This window comes from Melanotaenia boesemani, chromosome 5, assembly GCF_017639745.1.
Source record: "Melanotaenia boesemani isolate fMelBoe1 chromosome 5, fMelBoe1.pri, whole genome shotgun sequence".
NCBI lineage: Eukaryota > Metazoa > Chordata > Actinopteri > Atheriniformes > Melanotaeniidae > Melanotaenia > Melanotaenia boesemani.
The window spans coordinates 38,302,619-38,329,081 of NC_055686.1; the positions used below are offsets into that span (position 1 = coordinate 38,302,619).

General features: G+C 40.7%; 1 protein-coding gene across 1 annotated transcript in view; it reads left to right on the top strand.

Moving 5' to 3' along the window:
• The first annotated feature begins 3,872 nt into the window (after positions 1 to 3,872).
• The window catches only part of htr2cl1 (5-hydroxytryptamine (serotonin) receptor 2C, G protein-coupled-like 1), a 44,193-nt gene continuing 21,602 nt past the window's right edge, over positions 3,873 to 26,463 (top strand). The window contains exons 1-2 of the mRNA XM_041986022.1: positions 3,873 to 4,413; positions 22,907 to 23,107. Of these exons, the coding sequence (XP_041841956.1) occupies positions 3,996 to 4,413; positions 22,907 to 23,107 (619 nt within the window). The 5' untranslated portion in view covers positions 3,873 to 3,995. The remainder of the gene's footprint in view (positions 4,414 to 22,906; positions 23,108 to 26,463) is intronic.

The window sequence follows — 26,463 nt, forward strand, 5'->3', positions numbered from 1 at the left end:
TTTCTTAAATTCCTTGCCCTCTGTAGAGTAAACACTGCCTTGTACATAATCCATGCAAAGCCTGTCCTGTAAAATCCAGAATACTTCCAGGGACAGCTTATTTGGTGAAGTGATTTCCCCCTCAGAATGGCTTTGCTCACTTGTTTCTACGATTTTTACAACATAATAGCAAACATACCATTAATGACACCACCCAATACATACAATGTATGTAGTATGCAGTTATGTACAGAATGCCCTGTGCAAACCTGTAATCAGTTGACTTTAGAAAAGTGTAAGAAAAGAGTGGCATAGCTGTGTTTATCTCATTTAATGCTGTAGAAGAAACTAAAAGTCAGCATCAAATGCACTGCTTCTCTCAGCTGCTCCGGACACGTTTTTGACATTTTAATAACGTCAAAAAATCTAATAAATTGTTGTTATATAGGTTTCTTTTATAGCGTGTCTAAACCAACATGGAGGAATAGCGTGACACAGCGTATTGGAATGTCTTCACCTGCTCTGCAGGAGTGTGTTTGCCTTGACTTGTGGCGAGGGTAACCAATCACGCGTCAGGATCCACCCACTGACTTTGATGGACTCGGTGATGCCCTGCAACACAATACCGTGAAATAATTAATTAAATTGTGAAATAATTATATATGTTTTTACATACATTGATTAGCATTTTATTGAATTATTGATACATTTAATAACACATTAATGTATTTAATTCTCATTTTAATTCATTAATGACACATTTAAGTAATTATTTTAATGATCTATTTCATTATTTCGTTGTGACACCATCACTTCTTTAAATAGTTTGTCAACCTCTGAATTCAGACTAAATGCCAAGCTTGAGGCATTAAAAATAGTTTTATAAAACATTGGCTATGCCTTGGTTCCTTAAGTCTAGCAGAGCTTAGGGTGAAAAATCAGCCAGAATGAAATCTGGCAAACATGGATATCTGTTGTACACATCAGCATGTGTTAATGCTGGCTGGCTGAGGAGCTGATACGTCATGCTAACTGGTCCTATACACAGTAGAGGAACATATGTAAGCAATGACTTGGAAAGTAAAACAACAGTGTCTCAGTGTTGACATTTAACATCATTGCTTTTATAACACTTGAATGTTAAGCCTCATACAACCCAATAATCTGATTATTTAATTTTATTTTGTAAGTCACATAAAAAGAAAGTCCTCCCATCCCTGTTTCCTGTCACCTTTTCCACTTTTTATCTCACAGAGCAGAAATGGCTAAAACAAGCGTAAGTGTAGCAGCAATTTGCCCCTGCAGTGAAGTACAAAGCGACAGCTGCAACATCTGTGCCTTTACGAGGGTTCAGCAGCACGATCCTTTTGACTGTCCAACCTGATCTGTGTGACTCTCTCCAGGAAGTGGGTTGGAAAATGTTGCACAGTCACAACACCAATTATGATCTTCCGATGACATGAGGGGTTAGCTGGGGCATACATGCAGTCGCTCGGCAGGCTGCATCTAATCTTTGGTTTGAAGCTAATTAACTGTCTGTTTTCATGCCAGGTTTAAAGCGAAAACTAAACTACGTATTAAAAGGAAAAGAATAGTTACTGGCAGAATAACAAGGTACTTTCCTGTGGAGCCAAGAGTTTGGTTACATTTTGGCCTACTCAAAGTTTGAGTGCCTTATCACTGAGGTTTTATTCTCCTCTTTTTTCTTCCTTTATTTATCCAGTCCTTTCGCCAGTGCTCCTCCTCATCTTCTTTCCTTCTATCCGTGCTGCTGCTGCTCCCCCTTTGCTCTCTTCATCCTTGCTGTGATATAACACAGCTTTATCAGACCAGTTAAATGGTTTGCATGTTGGGCTGTTTAGTTTCCTGTGAATGGTGCTCGTGCTCCCCCTCAGAGACGGAGATACGAAGCAGCCTGTCTGTTAAACACTGCGAGAGAGGTGTTAAACACACATGTTCTAATGTGTTTAACACACACTTCATCTCTCACTTTTCTGATTAAGTTATTTATAGTTTATCTGGTGTTAAAATGTTTTGTTTTCCAAACCTGGCCTTCCAAAAATGTATATTAAAATATTTTATATACACCAGCCTCATTAGGCGAGGTAGGTTTGTTTGTAAAACACATTTCATGTATAACATACGGTGGCCCTGAAGTGTCACAGGAATACAAAAGTCACAACACTCCACAATTAGCTACAACACAACACAAAAGCTGCAACAGAAGTTAAACCACATTTTTTGGGGGGAATTTATACGCATGTAATGGATGAAAAGCAGGATATTTTTGGAATAAGCTCGAGAAGTGAGTAAAACTAATGGAAAACAATGTTTATTATTTCTGTATGCACTATTATAAATGGGGGCTGCATGGTGGTTTGGTGGTTACCACTATTACAAGCCTCGTCTGTGGAGGTTTAAACAGTGGCCTTTCTGCTGGGATAGGCTCCACTTTAGACCAAGCAAATGCTAACACACACACAACTGGTGAAAAAAATCCACAGTGGCATTCCTTATTGCTCTAGTGTGTAAAATGCTACAGACACACTGTCAGATTGCCTGCTGCTTTCTCCTTGATCTTGCAGTATCATAGACTCACTGCTTGCTGAACTATTTTCGCTGGAGGCCTGAGTCCGTCTGGAGATGTGCTGGCTTTTTATCTCAAATACACACATGGAGGCACATTAAAAACGCACATAAGGAAATACATACACCCATTCACTTTTCATGCCCACACACTGTATAACATGTTTTATTGGTTCCAACAGTCTCACACTCAGTCTTACTGTTAGAGGCAAAGACATATGTATGCACACACACTCACTTACACTCACACATAGACGCTGACTCCTCCACCTATCCTTGAAAACATTTATGAGGTGTTAAATCACCAGGCTGACTGAGTGGTAAGGGTAAATAGAAAGGACAGCTTCTGCACACACACTGCCAGGTCAGGGTGGAAAAAACAAAGCTTCTGTTTCAGTTTATGCTTCAGTCTATGTTAAATGACCGTGGTGTTTAATGCTGTAAGTTGCACTCTCAAAGCTTTCATTAGGAGTGCAGAAAATAAAAAAATTGGTCTGATAAAGGAAGAATCGTTGCTAGGACTGATGCAGGAAAGGGGGGAGAAAATAAATGAGTGGGTGGATTGATGGATGCATTTAAGGTGCAGGAGAAGACAGATAGTGAGGGATGAAAGAAGTGGATGGAAATGATGGATGATAGAAAGATTGTAAATACCAAATAAAGCTTACAATCTCATGGGGAAACGGGAAGCAAGAATAAGTCAAGGCAAAGGTTTGAACTTTGCAAATTAAATAATCTGACCTTGTCTTTTTTTTTTTTTTTTTTCTACAGCTTGGACTGATCATTGATTCTGATCTGATGGACGAAAGCCACTTGGATAAACACCTTGGAAACATCCAAACACAACAGCACAGTGTACAGCCAAATGCAGATATTGATGAAACATACCCTTGGGCAACCAGCCATGGATATGAGTAATTCAATTTCCAGCTCTGAATTAGAAGTTCTTAAACTCTCCCTTCCATCAGCTGGGAGATGTGGTTGAATGCCAAGAAGCAACTCGGGACATACTGGCTCAACGTGCATACCTGGAAAACAGCTTGCCAATGACTTTTTGGCTGGAAATGGAAGCTTTGAAACTTAAAAAGCAATTTCAGGCTGTATGCAGCTAGCAAGACTTATTCCAACATAGAATCAAGAACAATTGTCACTGGTTCCTCCTCAGCAGTTCTCCCTCTTCCTTGTCGTTCTCTGATCTCCCAAATCTTTCTTTCCCCTTTCCCTCCTTTCTCCCTGATCCCACTGGTTTTCTGCCAGTACTGAAAATTCAGCTCCTCTGTTCCCTCTGTTTCCCTCAGCACAATTTTCCTCTGTGCTGAGCACATCTACTCCCCTAACTTCTTCTTGCATCTGCTGATGAAGAGGGTGAACAAAACCTGAAGGTCTCTGTTCTCTTTTAATCTCTAAAAGAGCAACCATCTCCCTTTGAAATGGGTGGCCCAGAGAGGGCTCTTCTGGGAGGATTCAGCACAACTATCTCTTCCCTAGAAGTTGCTGGCCCAATGACCTGGCCAAGCAACAACCCCCTTGACCTCAACCAAACCCTTCCATGGGGGATGGGCAGCAACGTTGGCGGGGTGGGTGCAGCAGCCATGAGTTTAGGATTGGACAATTATACTACACAAGAATCCATCACCAGGACTGTGATGAAAGAGAAAAACTGGCCGGCACTGCTCATTCTCGTCATCATCGCATTGACGGTTGGTGGAAACATATTGGTCATCCTGGCAGTTTCTCTAGAGAAGAAACTACAAAATGCCACTAACTTCTTCCTGAGGTCCCTGGCTGTAGCAGACATGCTCGTGGGGATCTTGGTCATGCCAATTTCTCTTATTAACATCCTCTACGGTAAGTCACCTACACTAAAAACAGCTATGTAATGTTAGTGAAAACATTTTTGAGTGATGAACAAACACCTACATTAAAGAGGACACTTTGTCTTTGGTTCTTAATTGGTCATTTGGACATGGACCTATCAGAGTGCAAGGAACAGTGTAAAAAATTTCCATTGGACTGTTTTAGAAACCCATAAAGTATCAATGAACAACACAGATCAACAACTTGAAATGTTCATTACTTTAGTTCTGCATTTTTACCTTGAAAATACCCATTTTAAAAATAACTGAAAGTAGTGAACTATAAGAAATCATGCAGTTACTTGTGCCATAAAGTTGCTTTACCTCAGAAGGACATGGAAACAAGACCTCTAAGGTGTAAGGTCCCTTTCTTGGTGCTGTGATTTGTGAGGTGGAGCATTTGTACCAGGCCTGTTTAAATCAATCCTACAGAGATTTCCATGGGATTGGTATTAGGAGAGTTTAAAGGCCCGTTAAATGGCTTTCATTTATTGTATTCCTTGTGTTGCCTTCAGTAATTTTTGCATTGGTGCAGGGCACATTGTCCTGCTGGGAAAGTTGATAGCTACTAGGGAGTGCCGTTGCCCGGGGGGAGTTATCCTTGATCTGCAGCAATGATTTGGTTGGCAGATCAATGTCAAAGAAATGTTTGCCTGAAAGCCAGCTCCCAAGGTTTCCCAGCAAAACACTGCAGTGGTAAAAGATTATGAATGTTTTTTTATTTTACTTTTTCTTCAATATTATAGCAGAGTAAGAGAACACCTCCATACATCTATATCCACAGCTGACTAACTCACACGTAGAATGAATCACATCTTTATTTCTTAGACGATTAATTATAGATATATTTTAGAAATAATAGATATTTGGACCTCAAATAGCCCTCAGTTATAGTTTAAAATACCTTTAGATTCCCAGTCTTGCAGACAGTTTAGGTATTTCAGGATTGAATTAATTTGTGTGCCAATCATAAAGATAGTAATAAGATGTTACTGGATACAGATCATTAACTGTTATCACTTAAGGAAAAACTCGAGATCACAATAGTTTGTAGGGTTAACACTCTGAGAATGAAAAATATCTGAAATAAAATTAATAAACGCCAAGTCAATGCAATAGCTGTTAACATGCCCTAAAGTTTCCCATCACTAACACTGTCCTAAATACAGAAAACATGCATTTTAAGTTGGGAAACTGGCCCTACAATACAAAAAAAAAAATAAAAAAAAAAACATAGAAACCATTGTTATTGCTCTCTATGTCTGACTTTTGCATATATAGCAAATACTTTCAGCCATGCATATGGACAAGTTTTTACTGTGATTAAATACACACATCTACTTGATCATTGCATGCACTAACTCATAAAAACTCACTCATGTTCTACTTTAATCGAGATAAATGCATGCTTCTAAATTTCAGCCAATATTTAAACAATCTTCCCTGCAGATTTCCACCACTGATCTCAAACATTCACTCACCCACCATCTGTCACTGGTACGCTACAACATGCTTGCTGTGATTATTTCACAATACTTTTCTATGTAATTATTGAAATTTCCCCTCACTTTCATTTTGCAAGTGATTACAGTTTCAGAAGATGCTGACTATCCACTATTGTTCTTGTTTATGGTATCTGAGCTGTGATTCCACATGAGGGTATTGGATTAATTTCTTCTGCAATCTTGAGTAAAAAGCATTGAATTAAAGAGAGGACGTCTGCCACTAACATTTAGCCAAGTCTCTTCCTTTAAAGCTGAAAGGAGCTTGCCAGTAAATGTCACCATCACAGACGTGATCACAGAGATTACAATGTCAGCAAACCTTTTTCAGGGCTGTGCACAAACAGACATCAACCATTGCACTTTCCAGTGATGGTAATCGTTGTCATCGCTGACATTTCTCACTTCCAAGAACTCAACTTTTGAGGTGTTTGTCTGCAGCCTTTTTTTTTTTACTGTGGGAGGAAATCCCAGTCTTCAGAAACATGCACAAAGACAACATGCAAATGCCACACAAAGCCCCCCACTTGAAATTCAAGCCAGCAAGTAAGAAATACACCTTCAGCCAAATAGACTACAAACTTCCTACTAGGGAGGTAGAATTTGTACATCTTAGTGACCCAAAAGTGTTTTCAAAAACATATGGATTACTGGTCAAAACAGAAGATTCCATATCTGGCTGCGTCCCTCCTCTGCCTCCTTCTGGCTGGACGCATGGTGGGCGGTCTTTAGTCTGGTCTCTGTGGTGGCTGCTGGTTGCCTGGGGCTTGGGGCCCTCCCGGTCTGCCTCTGATCCTTGGAGGGGGCACTGCATGATCATGCAGTACAACTCCCCCCTAATGTTTAGTACAAACACCTGCGTACACACCCACACCCCTGCACACAGACACACTCACACACATATACTGGTTGCTGTTTATGGTTTTTATGGTTTTTCTTCCCACATGTGCCCCTATAGATCATCTGTTGCATTTTCTTAGAAAACTTTAGGATGTTTACTGTTTCTTTCCAGGTGAAGCAGCTGTTTAGTTTATCTGTTTAGCTTTATTTGCAGTTGTTGTGGTTTACTTTTCACCTTTTGTTTTGTTCTCCTTTTTCTTTCTTTTCTCTTCCTATTTCTCCACAATACAGCAGCCAGTAATCATTCTGCTGCCATGATGCAGGACAGGACAGATTAAAAGAAAAAAAGAAATTCAAGCCAGTGCTTTACATGTTTATTAAGGACTGCTGTATAAATATGAACCTCTTTTTGACCAGTCAGCTAATCCACGCAAACTTCATGTTTTGGGAAAGATACGTTAAAGAAACAGGTGCCACAAATTTCAGCAAACAGCTGAATTCTGTGATATTTGTTTGTTTGTTGTAATCTCTTAAAGTGAGCATCAGTGCAACCGAAACTTGGAAAAAACTCTTTTACTTTCCTTTAACCAAAGAAGACCTTGACCAGCACTTACCTCACAAGAGCAGTCTTCTGTATCTGTATTTAATTTAACTTTTTTACATAAGATCCTTCCGTTTTTAGGGTTAAAACAAATTTAGCTCAATCACAACATTCTCCTTCGTTGACAACACCTCACATGTATTTTTATATTGCCACAGTACAACTCCTCCACTGACTCAACTGTTTTGCTATTGGGAAATGTTACTCTACTTAATCCTCTACTTTTACTTACTAGCAGATCAAGCAGCTTACTATTACAGATCACAACAAAATATTGGATTTTACAGTCACAAAGGGTCTAAGGAAAAATATCAGAGGTAATTAAAATGCTTTTTCATTAGTTTGTGGCTCTAAGTAGACATAAAAAGTCAGGGCATACTAGTATGTCATTACTTTATAATCTATGCCCTGCAGTTTTAGAAATGTGCAAGAATAATTTCCTTCACTTCAAAAAAGTTCAGATATGCATGTATGCAGATGTACCTCTTGATAAATTGGTATTTTCACCTCTGCCTTCTTTCTCATTGCCCTGCAGCTCTTCTTTATTCTCGACACAACTTGGCCAAACTTGCAATATCCAGCTCTTGCTTTTGTAGCCTCTGGGCATCCCTCAGGAATACTAAGCAGAACGAGGAGGTTTGATTGCTGCTTAATGGGCCGCATATGGTGAATAGACACACTCGCTCACTCTTTGTGTGTCTGTCTGTCAGTTCAAGCTGCTGCCACTGCTGATTGCTCACTGTGGTAATCAGTGTTTCAAACAAACACACACTAAGGAAAAAAAAGAAGTCAGACAGGTATATCTTTCTGTTTCACAAACATGCTAAGACAGATGGCCAGCGTGTCTCAGAGTCATTTATACCCAGATCACAAAATAGCACATAGTCCCTGCAAACCCTTCACACAGATGCTCACACACACTTGAATGAACTTGAGCTTGGATCTATACGCACAGTGTTATCCATCAGACCGGTTGCTGACTGCATCGATCGGCAAGGCCGACTAATAGATAGACCAGATACACACACATGCAAACACCCACAGGCACTGAATGTTCTCACACCTTTGGAATGACAGAGAAATTTTTGTGACTAACAATGATGACAGTGATGTAGATGGTAATTAACAACTTTTTATCTTTGTGTTTTTATACATGAATAAACTCCCAAAACATAGCTGTGGGAAAATCATTAGTAAATACAAAGGAACTTTAAAGATAAAACACACACACACGAGTCCTGTTTGAAGGAAGATTGTGGTTATGGTTGTTATTTTATGGAAGTGAATTCCACAAACTGTATAATAAGTTTAAATGTTTTCAAACTCATAAAATCTGTTACACATGATGAACCAATACTAGACATGTGCTAATCTAAAGCCTCATTTATGTTCCTTTATGTACCGTATGTAATGGGTACATTCAAACGTCACTGCTCACGTAACATGTTCACGTGGTTGTTAGGCGACACATCCACAAGAGGGCAGTGAAGAGTTTAGAGTTCACTTCGGTGTTCCAACGCCGATTTTGGACAATAGCAAACATAATGAAGGTGGAGGAGATCATGATGATGTACGTTTCAGAAAGAGAGAGAAAATTAGCAGTAGATGGTGGTCGTCTGTGCAACCATTTAATATGTTACAGTTTCTTCTTTTTTGTTGCTTTCACTGGTCATATGTGAGCTAAACTGTGCAGCACTGCCTCCACAGTGCACAGGGGACTGGGAAACATCCAAAACATGCGGAACTGTGGTTCTTACTCATCCCTCCTCTTTGGGTTGTATTTAAGACGTCATGCAGCCGATTAAGTTGTTTTGATTTGAGGAACTCTATACAGCCTTAGTTGGTCCACAAAAACACCACAGGAGTTTGTTTTTATGCATTATTAATAGTAGTCTGGATCTGTCTCAGTTTTTTGTTCTTCTTATCAACAGTTGTCTGTTGAAAAAAAAGAGAAAGAAAGAAAAACCATGGTTGTATTTTTAGCATGTAAGCCAGGCTTTTGTTTGGCCTTTTCCCTTTCGTAGCTCTGTGTTTGCACCATTATGATACATGAAAGTGATACCAAAACTGTCTTATAAAGGAGGAAATTTAAGGAGGGAAATTCCTCAAGTTTTGAAATAAATAAATAAATAGATTTTAAAAACCTATGAATTTTAAAATTGTCACATTTTTTCTAAGTGACAGTCTACACATGGTGCAAATGAGGAAGGAAATGTGTAAAAAAACAAAAAAACCCAATCCAACAGATGAGATCGTCTAAACTCAATTAGGAGAGGAGTGGGAACATACGTCCAAAAGACACTGACCTCATGGTCAGCTCTAAGTTATCAAACTGGGAGGACACACTTACCAGCAAAACATCCCAATCCATTCTTCCTTCACAGTGGATTCCACTGAAGTCGGGGCGTTGCTAGGCATAAAGCTCTACTGGGGGGACTGTCATTTGTCGATGGTCCCAAAACGAGACGCTGGTTGCTCCAGTGCAAATACTGGTTGAACATCCAACCTGAACCTGATTTCACCGCGGTCTTACGGCCCTCTTTCTCATCTCTCCTTGCTGCTTCCCTGTCTCTGCTTCAGGTGAAGAATTTCTGATGTCCATCTACAGAAGTCGCGCGATAACATGTTTCAGTTAGTATAAGGTCATTCGGTTTATAAAAATAATATAAAATTGACTGTTTTTGTGACAAGTTTGAGACCTCAAACTGCACCATGCGCTCACCGACACACGTGAGACCTGCATGACGTGTGTGTGGTTCACCTGCTGCTCGTGCACGGTGACGTGCAGAGAATCCGCCCCTGAGCTGGATCCTCTGTTTGGAGTTAACGCTCTGCTACGTGTTTGAGTTGAAATATAGATCTTCTCCCGTCTGAATTATCTGAATTAATGTATGATAAATATTTACTGTTGAAAATTAATCGTTGCATTTATACTGGGGCACATGCACGTGTGGCGACGCCTTAGACTGAGGCCCATCTTTGCTTTCATTCATTAGAAATGGGACCAACATCCAGGTCATATGGCTATTTTGCCTTCAGGCAAAATCTAGATGAGATCTAGATGAAAGCCTTTAATTAAACCTGTAAATTAGATTTGTCTTCTGTACTGTTTTCTCTTCTCATTCTGATGCAGTAAAGGTTACGACAAGGACCATTTTAATCAGTACGGTCTGATTGCTGTTATCAGAGCAACAACTTTATTTATTTTTAGCAGTGTACTTAATTGCCACATGTTAGTTGTTTACAGACTTGGTCATTTTGTGCTCATGTGATTCAAGGTGTGAAAAGGTATGAACCACCTTGGAAGGGGTGTTTAAAAAATAGCCCATATAAAGATGACCTCTCCTTTCTCACAACACCTGTTTTTTTTGTGTCCAGCAAAATTTAGCAGTTGTAAATGATTTGTGTTGGTAAGAAAGTTTTATTCAGGGTTTATATAAAAGCCTTTTTTTTTTATTGAACATTTTAGTTAAACCTTTAAATGCACAACTGAACGCAAGACCACAACAAACAAATCTGAAAAGTGAAGTCTGAACTTTATAACATGATGGATGTTTTCACTTAACAAATTCTGCACTCAGCTTTTCGGTCTCCAGTACAATTTAAATGCAGCCAGATGCTTTTCTCAGTTTTACCATTATACCATTATACCATTATACCATTGCCCTTTCGCCTGAGCGTCTGCCCCCCTTTTCTGGCCTTTACATTACTAATGGTACGATCCAATTCTTTGATTGGCCACATGGTATGTCCATCAAACGAAAGTCCCTTCCCCCTGTTAGCTGAGCAGTAGCTGCTGAAGATTCAACTCTCCCCGATGAGTCGGTTCATCTTCTACTCCAGAAAGATGCATCACTTATTCATCACCTGCCAAAGTGACTGTAAGTTTCTATTTCTAACCACCAAATTGAGTTGTAACCTGCATTTGGCAGGTTGGTAGGTGTTAATTAAAATCCTTGGGTATATATAACCAAAACTTTATTGAAATACAATTTATTTGGAAGCAGTTTGTAACTAATTGCATTGTGGCCTGCCGCCTGAGACCCCCCGCCACCTCCCCCTCGCTCTTCTTCCAACACAGACTGTTGCTGGTGATGTGCTGCCTCCAAAGAGAAGAGTGCTCACCCCCACAACTCGATGTGGAAATAAGCGGAAATTAAACCTTTTCTTTTCCTCTCATGCACGGTGTGCCCCTTCACAGATTGAGCCCTGGGCGCTGCCACATTGTCAGTAGCAAAAACCACCCCTGCCAGACATTCATGCCACATGCAGACATATTTGTTGTTGTTTACTGTTATTTGCTGTACTGTTCCTTTTAGAATTTATTTCATACCTACGATGGGCTGCCAGCTTTGTTTGAGTCCTACTTCAGGTATTCCAGTTCGGGTGTGAATTGCTTTCTTTGATATGTGTGTTTCTTTTCATTTCCTTGTGTCTCAGTGGCCAATGTCTGAGCCAGGTCATGTTGGGTTCTGATGATGCCTGGTGATGGTAAGAATCAAAGAATAGAGATTGGCGTGTGATGTTTCTGTCCACACAGATGCAAGGAAGGCCTCTACTGCTTGGGTTTGAGTTTTATCTTTCCAGCCCAGTGTCACAGGAAAACATGAAGTTATCAAAAAAATAAATAAATAAAAGTTGTGCTGCATAAAATTTCTTTTTTTTTTTTCTTCTTTTTTTTATTTTTGCTGCTTTTCAAAGTGATGAAATTCAGTCAGATGTCTATTACAATGACGTTTTCTATAGTGTTTGATCTTGATTACAATAAAGGGTTAGTTATTAATGTCTTAATACTGACGGTTTTAAAGGTATACTAAAAATGGTCGCAGAGAGCATCATGTCTTTTGCTGTAAAATATTAAACTGCTGTTGTAATCTGTTTGCTTTGTTTTTAATGCCTTTCATTTGAAGTTCCAGCCACAAATGATGAGATTATGCTTTTCTGTTTCAGACTTCTTAAAATAAGTGTCTAGAGAGTGGGGGGATTGGTTCAGCATTCTGTTTGGTTGTGGTTCAGAAGCTGTTTCTAAGTCTGGATGTTCATGCTGGGATGCAGCGCAGCCTCCTACCTGTGGGCAGGGCGGTGACTGCAGGGTGGGAGGGGTCGTGGAGAATGCAGATAGCTCTATCCCTGCATCTGATAGAGTATATGCCCCTGATGGGTGGTAAGCTTTAACCAATTGTCCTCTGTGCAGACTTTACCACCCTCTCCAGTGCGTCCCTGTCTGCCACTGTGCAGCTGTAGTATCACACATCAAGGCAGGATGTTAGCACACTCTCCAGACCACCGCTGTAAAAAGCCTGGAGGACACCAGCATCCAGTCCTGCCTTCTTCAGCTTCCTCAGAAATAGAGGTGCTGTTCGGCTTTTTTAACACAGCCTTTGTACGTCAGGTAAGGGTGTCATTCAGGTGTACTCAGTGGCGAACTTAACCATTCGGGGGCTCCAGGCAAAGCGTCATCTGGGGGCCCCTGCATCTACCAATCTAATGTACTGTATATGTATATTCTATGGATATTACAAACGTTCATATTTTCTTAAAGCATGGATGTGTGCAGATTAGGGCTGTCAAATGATTAAGGGTTTTAATGAGATTAACCACAGCTTTCAAATTAATTATGATTAATCACCATTCATGGCTATGCCTGAAATCTGCCCGTTTTTACTGAATCACCAGAACGAGCAGATGCTACAAATATTTACTGTTAACAGACCTTCCCATGGGTAAATGTCGGATGTCCAATAGTCAGTAAATGCAGCATGTAATATGCTTCTAAATCATCTCTACCATGTTCTAGATCATAACTCAGAATTCATTTATAATCATTTCACCAACCGTCTCCATGGTGATACTTTCTGTCCTAAAAGCAGCAGATGTGGTGACTGAAGTTAAAGAGCCAAAATTGATGAAGAAACTCTGATAAAACTGATGATCTGGATAAAAACAGCTTTTTCCTTTTATCATTGACGTGTGAGTGTTTGTGCAGCAGCGATAAAAGTCCTACAGCAGCATCACCCAAAGTAAACACCTGCTGATAAAATAGATCTTTAGTTGTAATAATCAGTTCAATATTTCATAAAATCTAGACCAAAAAAAAAAAAGGTCTCATCTGTGCCCCCCTTTTCCTGGTCAGTGCTCCTGGACCCCCATCAGGACTTTTGTAGACCTGCCCCTGCATAGCTGAAGTACAAAGACATTGTTGTTTTGGTATTGATTCTACCTGTTGTGTATTTTGTGAAAATTATATAGAATCTACTGATCATCTGTTCTTTGAATGTGTGTTGGGAGGACATTAAATACTGGCTTTTCCCCAAAATTATGGACTTGCCTGATTTTTCGCTGAAGGACATAATCTTTGGCATTTCCTTGATGGACAAACACTATGGACTGGTTATTAACGCTATCATAATCCTTGGGAGAGTCCACGCTTTCCATGGAGAATTCTGTCTCCTTCTTACCTTTCTCAATTTTATGAACAAGAAATATGCCCTTAACCTTAAAAATTTTGCTATGGCCCTAAATCTTTATGAAAGGCCCTAGCAGAATATTATTTTATGTTATTTGCTTATTTTTTAGCTATATATTTTTTTCTTTTATAATTATGTTTATGTGTATTTTGTCTTGTCTTGTCTGGGCTTTAATCTTTTCATAAGACTTTATGTTATTATGCCACTTTTCTATGCTGTTCATATTGTTTAAATGAAAAAAAAAAAGCAAAAACAAAAATGACCGCAGCCTGCAAACTCATCGCACTCATTTTTTCTTACCGTGCAATTAATTGACTTATTGCTTATCGTGACAGGCCTAGTCACAGACGGCGGAGACGGCAAAACCTGGTGGACATAAAGGTTGTTATCACTAGATCGCCGTGAATAGTATCATGAGACACTTTATTTCACATTATAAACAATTTTTTGTTATTAATGGAAGATTCATTTAGAAAAGCAATTACAGCATTTTGTAATTTAAAACACAAGTTGGGCTGGGTCCGGACTGACGTGCCTCACGGTCTAGATCCAGACCGGAGTCCAGAGGGTCCTTGCTGTAAACTAACAAATATCTGTTCACCATTTTTCATTAATATGCAGAAGTTTGCTTTGTGAATCTGCGGCCATTTTCATTTTGTGGAAAACATGTGACTTTAACTTGGACTGGCGCAATTTCCACAGCTGAGCAGCCTATCAGCGAGCAGAGTGCTGGTCGTCCCGCTGTCATTGGAGAGGGAGGGAGGAGAAATGCTGTCACTCACCAGAACTTGTGCATCATCTTATCCGTCGGTTTGCGGGTCGCTGCTGGCTGAGCCAGAGCTGCTTGGATTAACAGGAGGATTGTCATCGGTGATAGAAGGAGCTTTTGCAGCGTTACCAGTGGTGACAGCAAACGGTGCAGGTTTCTCTGGCTCCGCGGCCGCCGACGGTCCCGCTGCCTCGCTGCCACAGTTCCAGTAAAAAGCTAGAAACTTTGGCAGCTTTGAGACTAACTGCTGCCTTTGATCCCGCTTTTTCTTCTTTTGTGAGATATTTTCGTATGCCCGCTTCATTTGGATTGCTCTCTTTTACCATTTATTTGTACTTTGATTTTACGCGCCGCAATCATTTCTGCATACATGCAGCGTGATACGAAACATGGAAGAGTCCATGTAGTGCAGACTGAAGGGGTGCATGGTTGGTAGAAAGACCTTCAAAGTAAATGTTTAAATTAGACATTCCAATGCTACTATTGCCAAGAGATTTTGGTTGAAAAAAGGAGTATGTGGAAAACAATACGAAGAAGGCATTTTGGGGGCCACATGGGCTTTGTACGGGGCCTGGGGCTCCAGGCAATTGCCTGGTTTGCCTAATAGTACGGCCCGCCTCTGCTCAGATGTACCTTCCAGAGGGGACAATTTCCACAGCTGCTCCACTGATGTATAGAGGGGACATGCGGAAATCCACAACCAACTCCTTGGTTTTCTGGACGTTGAAGAAAAGGTTGTTATCTCTGCACCAGTGTGTCAGGTCCTCTGCTTCCTGCCTGTATGCCAGCTCATCTTCGTGGGTGATGAGTCCCACCACTGCTGTATCATCTTTGAACTTCACCACTAGATTTATTTTTTGGTGAGCTTTGCAGTGGTGTGTCATCAGTGCGTTCACACAGCCCTGAGTGGATCCGGTGTTCAGAATGATGGTGGAAGATCTGCTGTTGTGACTCTGTGTGAGACAGGACTTGGTGGGTCACAGCACATATAACATCAGCTCTGGACCTTTTTTGCCTGCTGGCATATTGATGAGAGCCCTCGGCCACATTGGTAGTCTTCCTCAGGTGCTTCACCACAAGCCTCTCAGGATGTGTATTTTTATGCTAAGCATGATTATAACCAAGAGGAATTGCACTTTACTAGCTCAGAAATCTTTCTTAGGATTCAAATAAACTTGAAGCTTAAACTAAACCCTCATTACAATCAATCCTTGACAAATTTCTACTCATTCGTAAGTTCAAATTCTTACATCCCTGCATCATGCACAGCCTGACAGTGAACTGGTTCAAACGTAAAATAAAATCCATCTATTTTCTACCCCTGCTTGATCCAAATCAGTCACAGATCCTCACAGATCCCAACTACTATTATGTTTTAAAAGTACATTTGTATTAAAAGATTCATGGCTCCAAAGTGTTGTTTATTGCAAGGAATTTTAGAAAAAGCATCTAGCATGCAGGGCAAATTTGGTCCAAGGCACCCGCTAGACAGCTGAGCAGCATCTTTGGTGTGTGTGTGTGCGTGTGTGTGTGTGTGTGTGTGTGTGTGTGTGTGTGTGTGTGTGTGTGTGTGTGTGTGTGTGTGTGTGTGCGTGTGTGTTATACTGTGCTCCAATAAGTCTCTGACCTCTGAAAAGTTATGCAAGCCGCCTCCCACTCACACAAAAACAAGCACTATGATTCATTCCACATGCATGACATACGCACTGCTTGTCACACAAATCAGAGATGAAGAGTGCATAAATTTGTGTGTGTGAGTGTGTGTTTGGCTGCAGGTCTTGTCCTCTGTAAAGAAAGTGCTGCAGGTGTAGAAAGACAAAGAGAAAGGCATTGCAGGTTATGCTCTTTAGAAAGTTAACAGATCAATGTAAAAGAGAACTAAGATGCATAGAACTGCAAATGGTGATGATGACTTTAGTTTTCACAGGAGAGATTTTAGGGGAAATTGATCTCTTGGACATAAAGACAGTATTTGACAAGACAATTTCTTATATTATTCAAGCACGCATGTAATTTCGAAATACTGATATTGATTTTAGACATAATAGAGGAGAGTGAAAGATAGTATACAAGCCTGAATAAAAAAAGAAAAAAGACAAACTAGTTTCAGTCAAGCTGTGAAAGCGATTATGAGTAAAGTTAATGGAACATTTGAGTACGGAGAATTTTATTCAGATTTTGGATAACAGTAACTGACTTTTAATTTTTTTATTTTGCATTTTGCATGTCTACAGCCATATGCTACAGCCATATGTAGAACAGTGCTAGGACTGCATTTAAACCAGTTCAGCATTCAGCATGCCAATTATGTAAATTCATTTTTCCAAGTTAAAGCAGTTGAAAATGATTTAATATTCTCTTGGATGGTGTCTGTCAAATGGTTTCCTCTTGTGGTTTGTCCAGATTCTTCAGTTGCTGTGTTTATACCAAGGATGGACAGTGTTCAGTGCTGAGGTACAGAAGGAAAGAGTTATCCACAGTTTCACCCTGCAGAGCAGTGACCAGATACACTGACCTGCCAGCAGCTCTGCTGGGGCACCACAGTACCACTTGCTCTGGTTTTTTATCTCACTCTTAAGGGATCAGTAAAACACGTAAGTATAGTACATCCCTTCTAAAGCCAGCTGCTGAAGAAAAGAAGACATGCTAATCCACATGGCTTTGGCATGTATGTAACCAAAGGGAAAGATGGTTTAGTAGCTTGTCAGCTTCAGTATGATTGTTACCAGCTTCTCTATAGTAATTATCAGCCTAGCCTGGATCTTATTCAGTGGCTTACCAGCAATGCTACATTAGCTTTTTTAATGCTAATATCATCATCCTCTTGCTAAAAGCATGTAGAGGGAGGGTCTAATCCAGTGGGCCACCAGCACTGAGATGCCAGTCATTAGGAATTTAAATGCAAATCTCTTGTTGCTAATAGTAAGTAGACCAGCGATTCTCAACCTTTTTTCAGTCAGTGTCAGTGCCCTCTTTTTGCATGGCTGTTTACATTATCATTTAAAAGTGACTTCCATCAGACTCTAGTCTAATCAGTGTATGACCCTGAAGAGACCCACATGCACAGAAGATGTGAGGTCAAACACAGCAAGTGATTTGCCTGCAGTGTGAATTTAGCTTAAATGTCTTCCTGCGTCTTCCCTTTGTTGATTACTCTGTCATATTATAATCTCATTCTGCTTTGAAACTAAAACTATGTGCATAAAAATTACATAATGCAACATGAAAATCAAAATTTTAATAGATCTGCAAATAGATTTGCAGAAAAGTCCATGCCCCATCAAGGAGCTGTCTGCAGCGTGTTTACTGTATATTGTAAACAAAATGGCTTTAAAACCACAAGAAGTTGTTGTGTTGGGGATACTGTGGTTGATAACCTGAAAAAAAAAAGATGGCGCCAGTGTACGTGGCTGCTCGTCTGTTGCTCTCCCTTTGGTTTAAGTTTTTGCTGATTTTATGCTTGGGCTCACTTCTTTCGGAATGTCTGCTGATGTATGATCGTAAGTTTCTTCTGGAACTTCAGTATAATGCTGGAGTTCCATCAACGGTCTGCTACAGCCATCATACAACTCTCCCCCCGTTGCTATCGGGCATTCCGGCTCACCTGTTCAGGGTGTCGGCCCTCCTCCTGCGGCAGAGACGCTCCCGCAAACGCGGCAAACGCGGTGGTCATCTGGTGAGGCTTAAGACATCCCTGGCTCGCTTCTCCTCGCTTTTCCAACTGGGATCTGGATCCTACGCGATGCCCTGGCGTTCCCTGGATCCTCCTGATGTCTGCCTTGTACCTGTCGCTGGCTTTGTGGGCCAACCCCGCCGCTCCTCTTCTCCTCGACTCCGTCGGCGCGGGGTGAATCCCAGGAATCTGAGGATTTGCCGTGCAGCTGATCACGCTGTGGTAGCCCGCCTGGCTAGGTTGGCTAACCCCGTCACCACACTCCACCTCGGTCTGCTCAACATCCGTTCTCTTACAAACAAGGGGGATCTCATCCAGGATCTCATCTCGGACTGTAAGTTGGATTTTCTCTGTTTAACTGAAACATGGCAACAGCCCAATGACTTTATTCATCTGAACTCATCCGCGCCACCTGAGTTTGTTTACATGTGTAAACTTCGCGGCTCCGGCAGGGGGGGTGGTCTCGCGATGATTCACCGCCAGCAGTGGAAAGTAAAGCCACTTGAGGCTCTGGCGCTTAATTCGTTCGAATACATGGCCTTACAACTCTCTGGTTCATCTCCTATTATTCTATGCATTGTGTACGGACCACCTAAACCCAACAAGGACTTTTTGAATGACTTTGCTGCTCTTCTGGCCCATCTATCCTCACTCTCTCCAAATCTGATAATACTTGGTGACTTCAACATTCATATGGACAAGGACAATAATCCTCTTTCCAGAGACTTTGGTTCCTGTCTAAACAGTTTTGGACTGCACCAATATATAAATTTCTCTACTGACTCCAAAAATCATATTCTGGACTTGGTTTGCTGCTCTGGTGTAATTCCCTCAGATTCTGTAGCCCATCACATTCCCTTCTCCGATCACAAATTAATCTCCTTTAAAATAAGTGTGTCTCTTTATAAAACCCACCCTCCCCGTTTAATTTCCTTCAGGAAAATTAAGGATATCAGTCTTGACACACTGTCTTCTGCCATAAATAACCTCCCAACTCCCTGCAATGTTTCCACTCCTGATAATTTAGTTTCTCAATACAATGAAAACCAACAACCAACAACCTTCTTAACATCTTTTCTCCACTGAAACACAGATGCGTTTCCTTCTCCCGCTCTGCTCCATAGTTCACTCCCGCCCTGCGCCAACTTAAAGCCAAAGGACGTCGGCTTGAACGCCTTTCCAAGAAAACTGGACTCACCATTCACAAGGACATGTACAATAGCCACATTCTTCTATATAAGGACTGTATTGCTTCAGCAAAATCCACATACTATTCTGGTTTAATCTGCTCTAATGAAGGAAATTCCAAATCTCTCTTTTCACTGTTCAATAATATCACCAAACCTCCGGACATGTTCCCTCCTCATCTTTACTCAACTGACGTCTGCAGTTCCCTTTTGTCCTTCTTTACCTCAAAAATCTCAAATATCCATCAACAGCTTGCCACTGTAGGAGCTGCTGTCTCCATCACAGACCCTCTACCTCCATTTCTTTCTATCCCACACCCGTTCTCAGATTTCACTCTTCCATCCCCATCTGATATTTCTGAACTGATTCAGAAATCCAAACCTTCCACCTGCCTGCTCGACCCTCTCCCTACAGTCCTAGTCAAAGCTTGTCTCCCTTCATTGGTTCCTCACATCACTGCCGTCATTCATTCCTCCCTCACCACCGGATATGTTCCACTAGCCTTCAAGACTGCTGCTGTCACTCCGATCATCAAAAAACCTGGTGCTGATCCATCTGACTTCAATAACCTTCGTCCCATTTCCAATCTTCCCTTTCTCTCCAAAATTCTGGAAAAGGTTGTCGCCTCTCAGCTCCACAAACACCTCACTAACAATAACCTTTATGAACAATTCCAGTCTGGCTTCCATCCTTTTCACAGCACAGAATCTGCTCTGCTAAAAATCACCAACAACCTGCTGATGGCGGCTGACTCCGGTCTTCTCACAATCCTCATCCTCTTAGATCTCAGTGCAGCATTTGACACCATCTCACACAACATCCTCCTCAATAGACTGGCAACCCTTGGTGTTTCTCATACTCCTCTCACTTGGTTCTCCTCCTATCTCTCTAACCGCACACAGTTTATTCAACTCAAGACCCACACTTCAGAGTCACTCCCTGTCTCGGCCGGTGTACCCCAGGGATCAGACCTGGGCCCCCTTCTGTTCATCACATATCTTCTCCCCCTTGGCTACATTTTCCGTAAACATAATATCAACTTCCACTCCTACGCAGACGACACCCAGTTCTACATCTCCTCCAAACCACACTCCTCTCTTCCTCCTTCCTCTCTCTCCGACTGCCTCCAGGAAATTAAAGCATGGTTCTCCTCCAATTTTCTCAAACTCAACAGCAGTAAAACTGAAGTTCTACTTGTCGGCACGCCCTCCACTCTAACCAAATCTCACAGTTTCTCCATCAACATTGACAGTTCTACCATTTTCCCCTCCCCTCAGGTCAAGAGTCTTGGCGTCATTCTCGACAGCACCCTATCATTTCAAGCCCACATCAATAGCACTACTCGGTCTGCCTACTTCCACCTTCGTAATATCAATCGTCTACGCTCTTCACTAACTCCACATGCTGCTGCAATCCTTATCCATAGTCTTGTCATTATCGACTACTGTAACTCACTCCTCTTCGGTCTTCCCAATAAATCACTTCAGAAACTGTAGCTTCTCCAGAACTCTGCTGCTCGTATCCTGACTCGCACCTCTTCCTTTCAACATATTTCCCCTGTCCTTCAACAACTTCACTGGCTCCCAATAAAATACAGAATTAATTATAAGTTACTGGTCCTCACTTTCAAAGGTATTCACCATCTGGCCCCTCCTTATCTGTCTGATCTCCTCCATATTGCCACTCCCTCCCGTGCTCTCAGGTCATCCTCCTCCATTCACCTTACTGTTCCCTCTGCCCGTCTCTCTACCATGGGGAGCAGAGCCTTCAGTCGCTCTGCTCCCCAGCTCTGGAACTCACTTCCATCCAAGATTAGGAACATCAACTCCCTTCCATCATTCACATCTGCACTCAAAACCCACCTGTTTAAACTGGCATACTCCCTATAACCCATGTATACTGACTGTTTTGTGTAATTTTTATATCAATGTCCGTTATCTCTTTTAACTCTTATGTAATTTATGTTTTTATTGTCTTTTTATTTATTTTTTATTTTTGTGTACGGTGACCTTGGGTGTTTGAAAGGCGCCAAGAAATAAAATGCATTATTATTATTATTATTAAGAACAACTTCCCTGTCTGTGGGAAGAAATGGCCACACTTGTCTCATCATCATTTTATTTAGTATTTTTCTAAACCTGGGCAATTCAATAGTTGACAGGGGGAGCATGTCTCCTACAATGAACCTGCAACTAGCTTGTTAATTTCTGTCTTACCGGCTGCTGCGCTCCAGAAAATGTTGAAAAAAGCTTAGCTTGTTTAGGCGGGTCGGCTGCTTGTTAAGGCGGGTCGGCTGCTGAAGGACTCCTTCCACTGACCGGTGAGCAGGATCTTTCGCCACAAGTTTGGACTGAAACTGGACTGAACTGAAAATAATGTGAATATCGCCACTGACGAAAAGCCTGTATCTCCGACTCTCCAGCTTAATTTTTCTTTCTCTTTAGTTGGCACACAATCAGCTCTGTCACGCAAATCGATCTCTATGGCAACGTGCCCAGGCAAGCACACACACAGGCAGCAGCATGTGGGTACCAGTTAAAACAGATCAGAACTTTACACATAGGCAAACACGGCTCCAGTGATGCAGAAAAACACGTTACTGTAGTCCAGTAAAGTCATTTCGTTACCGATATTTTAAGTGTAATGCACTACTTTACTGTGTTACCCAAAAAAGTCATATCGTTACTCCCAACACTGCTCTCTAGTGCAGATAGCTGAGACAAGGGATGATTTAATCAGAAGTTGCATTAGATGAATGAATACGCCCCTTAAAGGAATTTTAGCCCTGTATCCGTTGGCCTTTACTCTGGTAGCATCTCAGTAGTGACAATGAATGAAGAACTCAGGCCCTTAGGGACATCCTTCCATATTGACAACTTGCCTAGCAGAGGGTTGTGGTTTCTGGGACTTGGTGAATTTGTTTAACCTGATCTCATTAAAGAATATAAAATGGCAACCATGGTCCACTGCATAGAGATGCAGCAAAGCATCACTCTGCAGTGACTGGTCCCCACAGTAATATAAAGCAATGCCATTCCAAAACATTATATTAATAAAAAAAGTTTTACACTTCTACTGGGATCTTTCGTCTGCTAGCAAATTATTTTTGTCACAACTATTTGAATCCTCGTAAACAACTTTATCTGATTACCTCAATCATAATTATTACAGTTACTTGGTAATTTAGTTCATGTGAAGCTTGCTGTTCCTTGTGCTTTGATGTACTCTAATTAAACACAGATAGGTCAACCTATCAGTGCAGCATCTTAAGCCTTCACTGTCTGCTAACCCTGATGACATTCACTGAGTCAGGCCCTTGGAACAGATTGACTGTGATGTGGTTGTTGTTTTCAAAGTCAGCAGAATATAAAACAGCAGGTTCGTCAGAATTTCTATTAAACTACCGCATGATGATCAACCATGCTTTCTGTTGTCGTTATTCCAGACTATGCCTGGCCTCTCCCCAGCGCCCTGTGCCCGATTTGGATCTATCTGGATGTGTTGTTCTCCACGGCCTCCATCATGCACCTCTGTGCCATCTCCCTGGATCGATACGTCGCCATTCGCAACCCCATAGAACACAGCCGCTTCAACTCAAGAACCAAAGCCATGATGAAGATCGCTGCTGTCTGGACCATATCTATAGGTCAGCCCACCTTCACGTCCCACATTAAATTAGTAATAAAAGATTCTGTCCACACAAATTAGTTTAAAGATGGAATAAGCCAACACTAAAGGAAGAAGCCTGTTGATTCTGGACACACTCCTGAATTCATTGTAGCAGTGTCGCAATGGGAAACTAACATTTCTCCTTTTTTTCTCTTTGTCAGAATAAATTAGCTCAATTCAGATTGTTTCTCTGAGACAGAAGGCCATGTTGTTTTAATATATAGTCATACAAATCATGTATTTAAAGATATTATTTACTATCTTAATCCCAAAACAGTTGTTCCTGGTACTTGTCTGAAAACGTCTCACATAAAATGCTCATTAAAATCTAGTGAGGCATAACTGAAAGTGCAACAAATTCCTTTTTAATAATTTAGGTGTTCAGGCATTTTTTTTTAGTTTATTATTATATTAAATATTTCATCTGTACAATGCCTCTCATTAACAACATGACCAGATTAATATTTAGCTTATTAGTCTGTGAACAGTTTTGAATTTGCACGGATAATAAAAAAGCCTCTAAAAGTTTACTTCATGGTACTCATGAAGCTCTTGCATATAGATTTTTTATCATATACAAAGAAAGTAGATCTGTTCATTTTATCTGGAGTTTTAGCTGCACTGTTTAGTTTTTTCACACCACAAAAGTCTATTTTCTGTTTGCACAGAGATGGATTTCCATGTTGGTAATTCAGATGAAAAGTCCCTTTAATAATTATGCATGCATGCAAAGAATGGACAAAATACAATCTGCCAGCGTCTTAGAACAGTGTTGATTACATTTTACTTAATTTCAATTGAGTTCATTTAATTTTCCCAGTGGTTTTCCATTTGTCATGGCAGGGATTCCCAGCGACCGGCCACAATTTATGCAGAGTTCCAACCTGCCCATAATCTGTCTCTTTAACAATGAGGATTTACTGGTTTATATAGCTGTCCAAATTTAGCTTAAATTTACTATGTACATGCAACACAGCCTCAGGCACGTGTCAACAAGCATGTCTTTGGCCAAGCATTCAGCTGGCAGGAAATATGATACATGTAAAAAAGAAGAGCAACCCAGTAACTAAGCAAGTAAGTAACATGAAATAAATGCCATTAATTTTTAATTGGTTCTGCAGGACTTAACGTTTGTTAATAACAATTTGTGTTTTCGTAGTCTGAGATGAAAAAAAAACGTGCAAAGATTTCAACTTTAAAGCAAATGTCTTGTTTGGTTGGAACTGATTTTTCTATTACATATTCTTTACTTGTATCAGTGGCAAGCACAATCATATTTAAACTGATCATATTTACACTCACCAGCCACTTTTTAGGTACAGCTTGCTATCGGGTTGGATCCCTTGTACCTTCAGAACCACCTTAGTTCTTGGTGGCATAGATTTAAAAGGTTTTGGAAACATTCTTCAGAGATTTTGCTCCATATTAATACCTGCTGCTCTACTGGATTGAGATCTGGTGACTGTGCAGGACACTGGAGTCCAATGAAAAAGACATGATGGATCCTTGCTTTCATGTTGTTTCTACCAAAGTCTGACTTCACCATTTCAGTGTTGCTTTGGAAATGGAGACTCATCAGACCAGACACAGTTTTTCTGTCTTTTATTGTCCAGTTTTGGTGAGTCTGTGTGAATTGTAGCCTCAGTTTCCTGTTCTTCACTGAGAGCGGTGACACCTGGTGTGGTCTTCTGCTGCTGTAGTCCATCTGCTTCAAGGTTGGACATGTTGTCCATTTAGAGATGGCATTCTGCATGCCTTGGTTGAAACCAGAGGTTATTTGAGTTACTGTTTCCTTTTTTTCATCGCCAGTCTGCTCATTCTTTTTCAGACCATTCTCTGTAAAACTGAGATGGTTATGTGTGAATCCCAGTAGATCAGCAGCTTCTGAAATACTCAGAGCAGCCCTTCTGGAACCAACAATCATGCCATGTTAACTCACCTTTCTTCCTCATTCTGAAGCTCAGTTTGAACTCCAAGTCTTCTTGGTCATGTTTACTGTATGTTGAGGTTCTGCCATGTGATTGGCTGATTAGATATTTGTGTTAATAAGCAACTGAACAGGTGAAAATATTAAAGTGGCTATTGAGTGTGTCATTAAAAATGTATCTGTTATACCAACAGTCAGCGTATGGATGATACATAAAAGCCAAGATTTACAGTGCAGAACAGCTGTAAAGTTCCTCGTCCATATAAGTAAAACATTTTGAGACATCTGTGAAACTGAACCGAAAACAAGTGAATGAAATGTATCATTTTAGGGTGTAAAAGAAATATGAAACAAATGCAAATTCAATGTGAAGCAATAGAATTTTTTTTTACTATTACTTGATGTATTGAGCACATGTTCCATTTCAATCTTAAACTGCAGGTTTTGCTTTCAGTTTGGTAGTTGTCATGGATTTGGATGGTAATACAGGTGTGTAAATCTTGCAGGGGGTTAGAACCTTCTCCAACAAATTATTTAATATTCAACACTTCATATTATGTGTTCTGCAAAATTTATATCACAATTTAATGAAATATGAAAAGAAAAGCATTCTGTCACATTTCAGGATGAGAAGGACTCAGACGCAGGACTGAGCAGGCAGGAGGCAGTCGTTTAACAACAAAATTTTATTTAAACTAATTACCAGAGACAATCCAAAACTTGAGGGCCAGAAATATCTCACTTAGGCACAGTCAACAGAACAACAGAGGAAAACTATGACAAAGATTTTGCACTGAACAAAATAAAAACACCAGATACATACTGAGGGAAGAGGGTGAATACACAGCAGGTGTGGCATTCCAAGACAGAAACCTGTTATGACTCAAGAGCAATGGGGGGCAGGGGGTGGACAAGACTTTATCAGGGTGTCATTTACTGAGAAAAAGAAATGATTGTGCTCATCTCTCTTACACACACACCCACATACTATAATAATGTGGATCACCATGTGGAAATATTTGCAACAAGTTCAGAGAGGACCATAGAAAGGTAAGTTGGTTGTTTTGGGTTGTAGTGTGTAGGAACTGCTGTGGTAGGTGGGGCATCACTGGCTTTTCCTCCTAGCAGTGATGGTGGTAGACTGGATCCTTGTATCTCACACCAATGACTTGTGTACTTAGCTCCATGTTGGGAGCTTTCGGGGCTACTGAAATTGGGGCTTAGGTTTGTCAAAATATCTACCTTTCTCCTCATTTTCATTTCTTCTTATACAAAATCAGGCTGGTTACAGGCTATATTTCTCCACATTTCCATGCTTACTTTAAAATCAACTAGCAGCCTTGCTAGCTTCCTGTTTAAATGTCATCATCATATAGCACTAGTTTAGTCAGCAGCACTGCAAAACT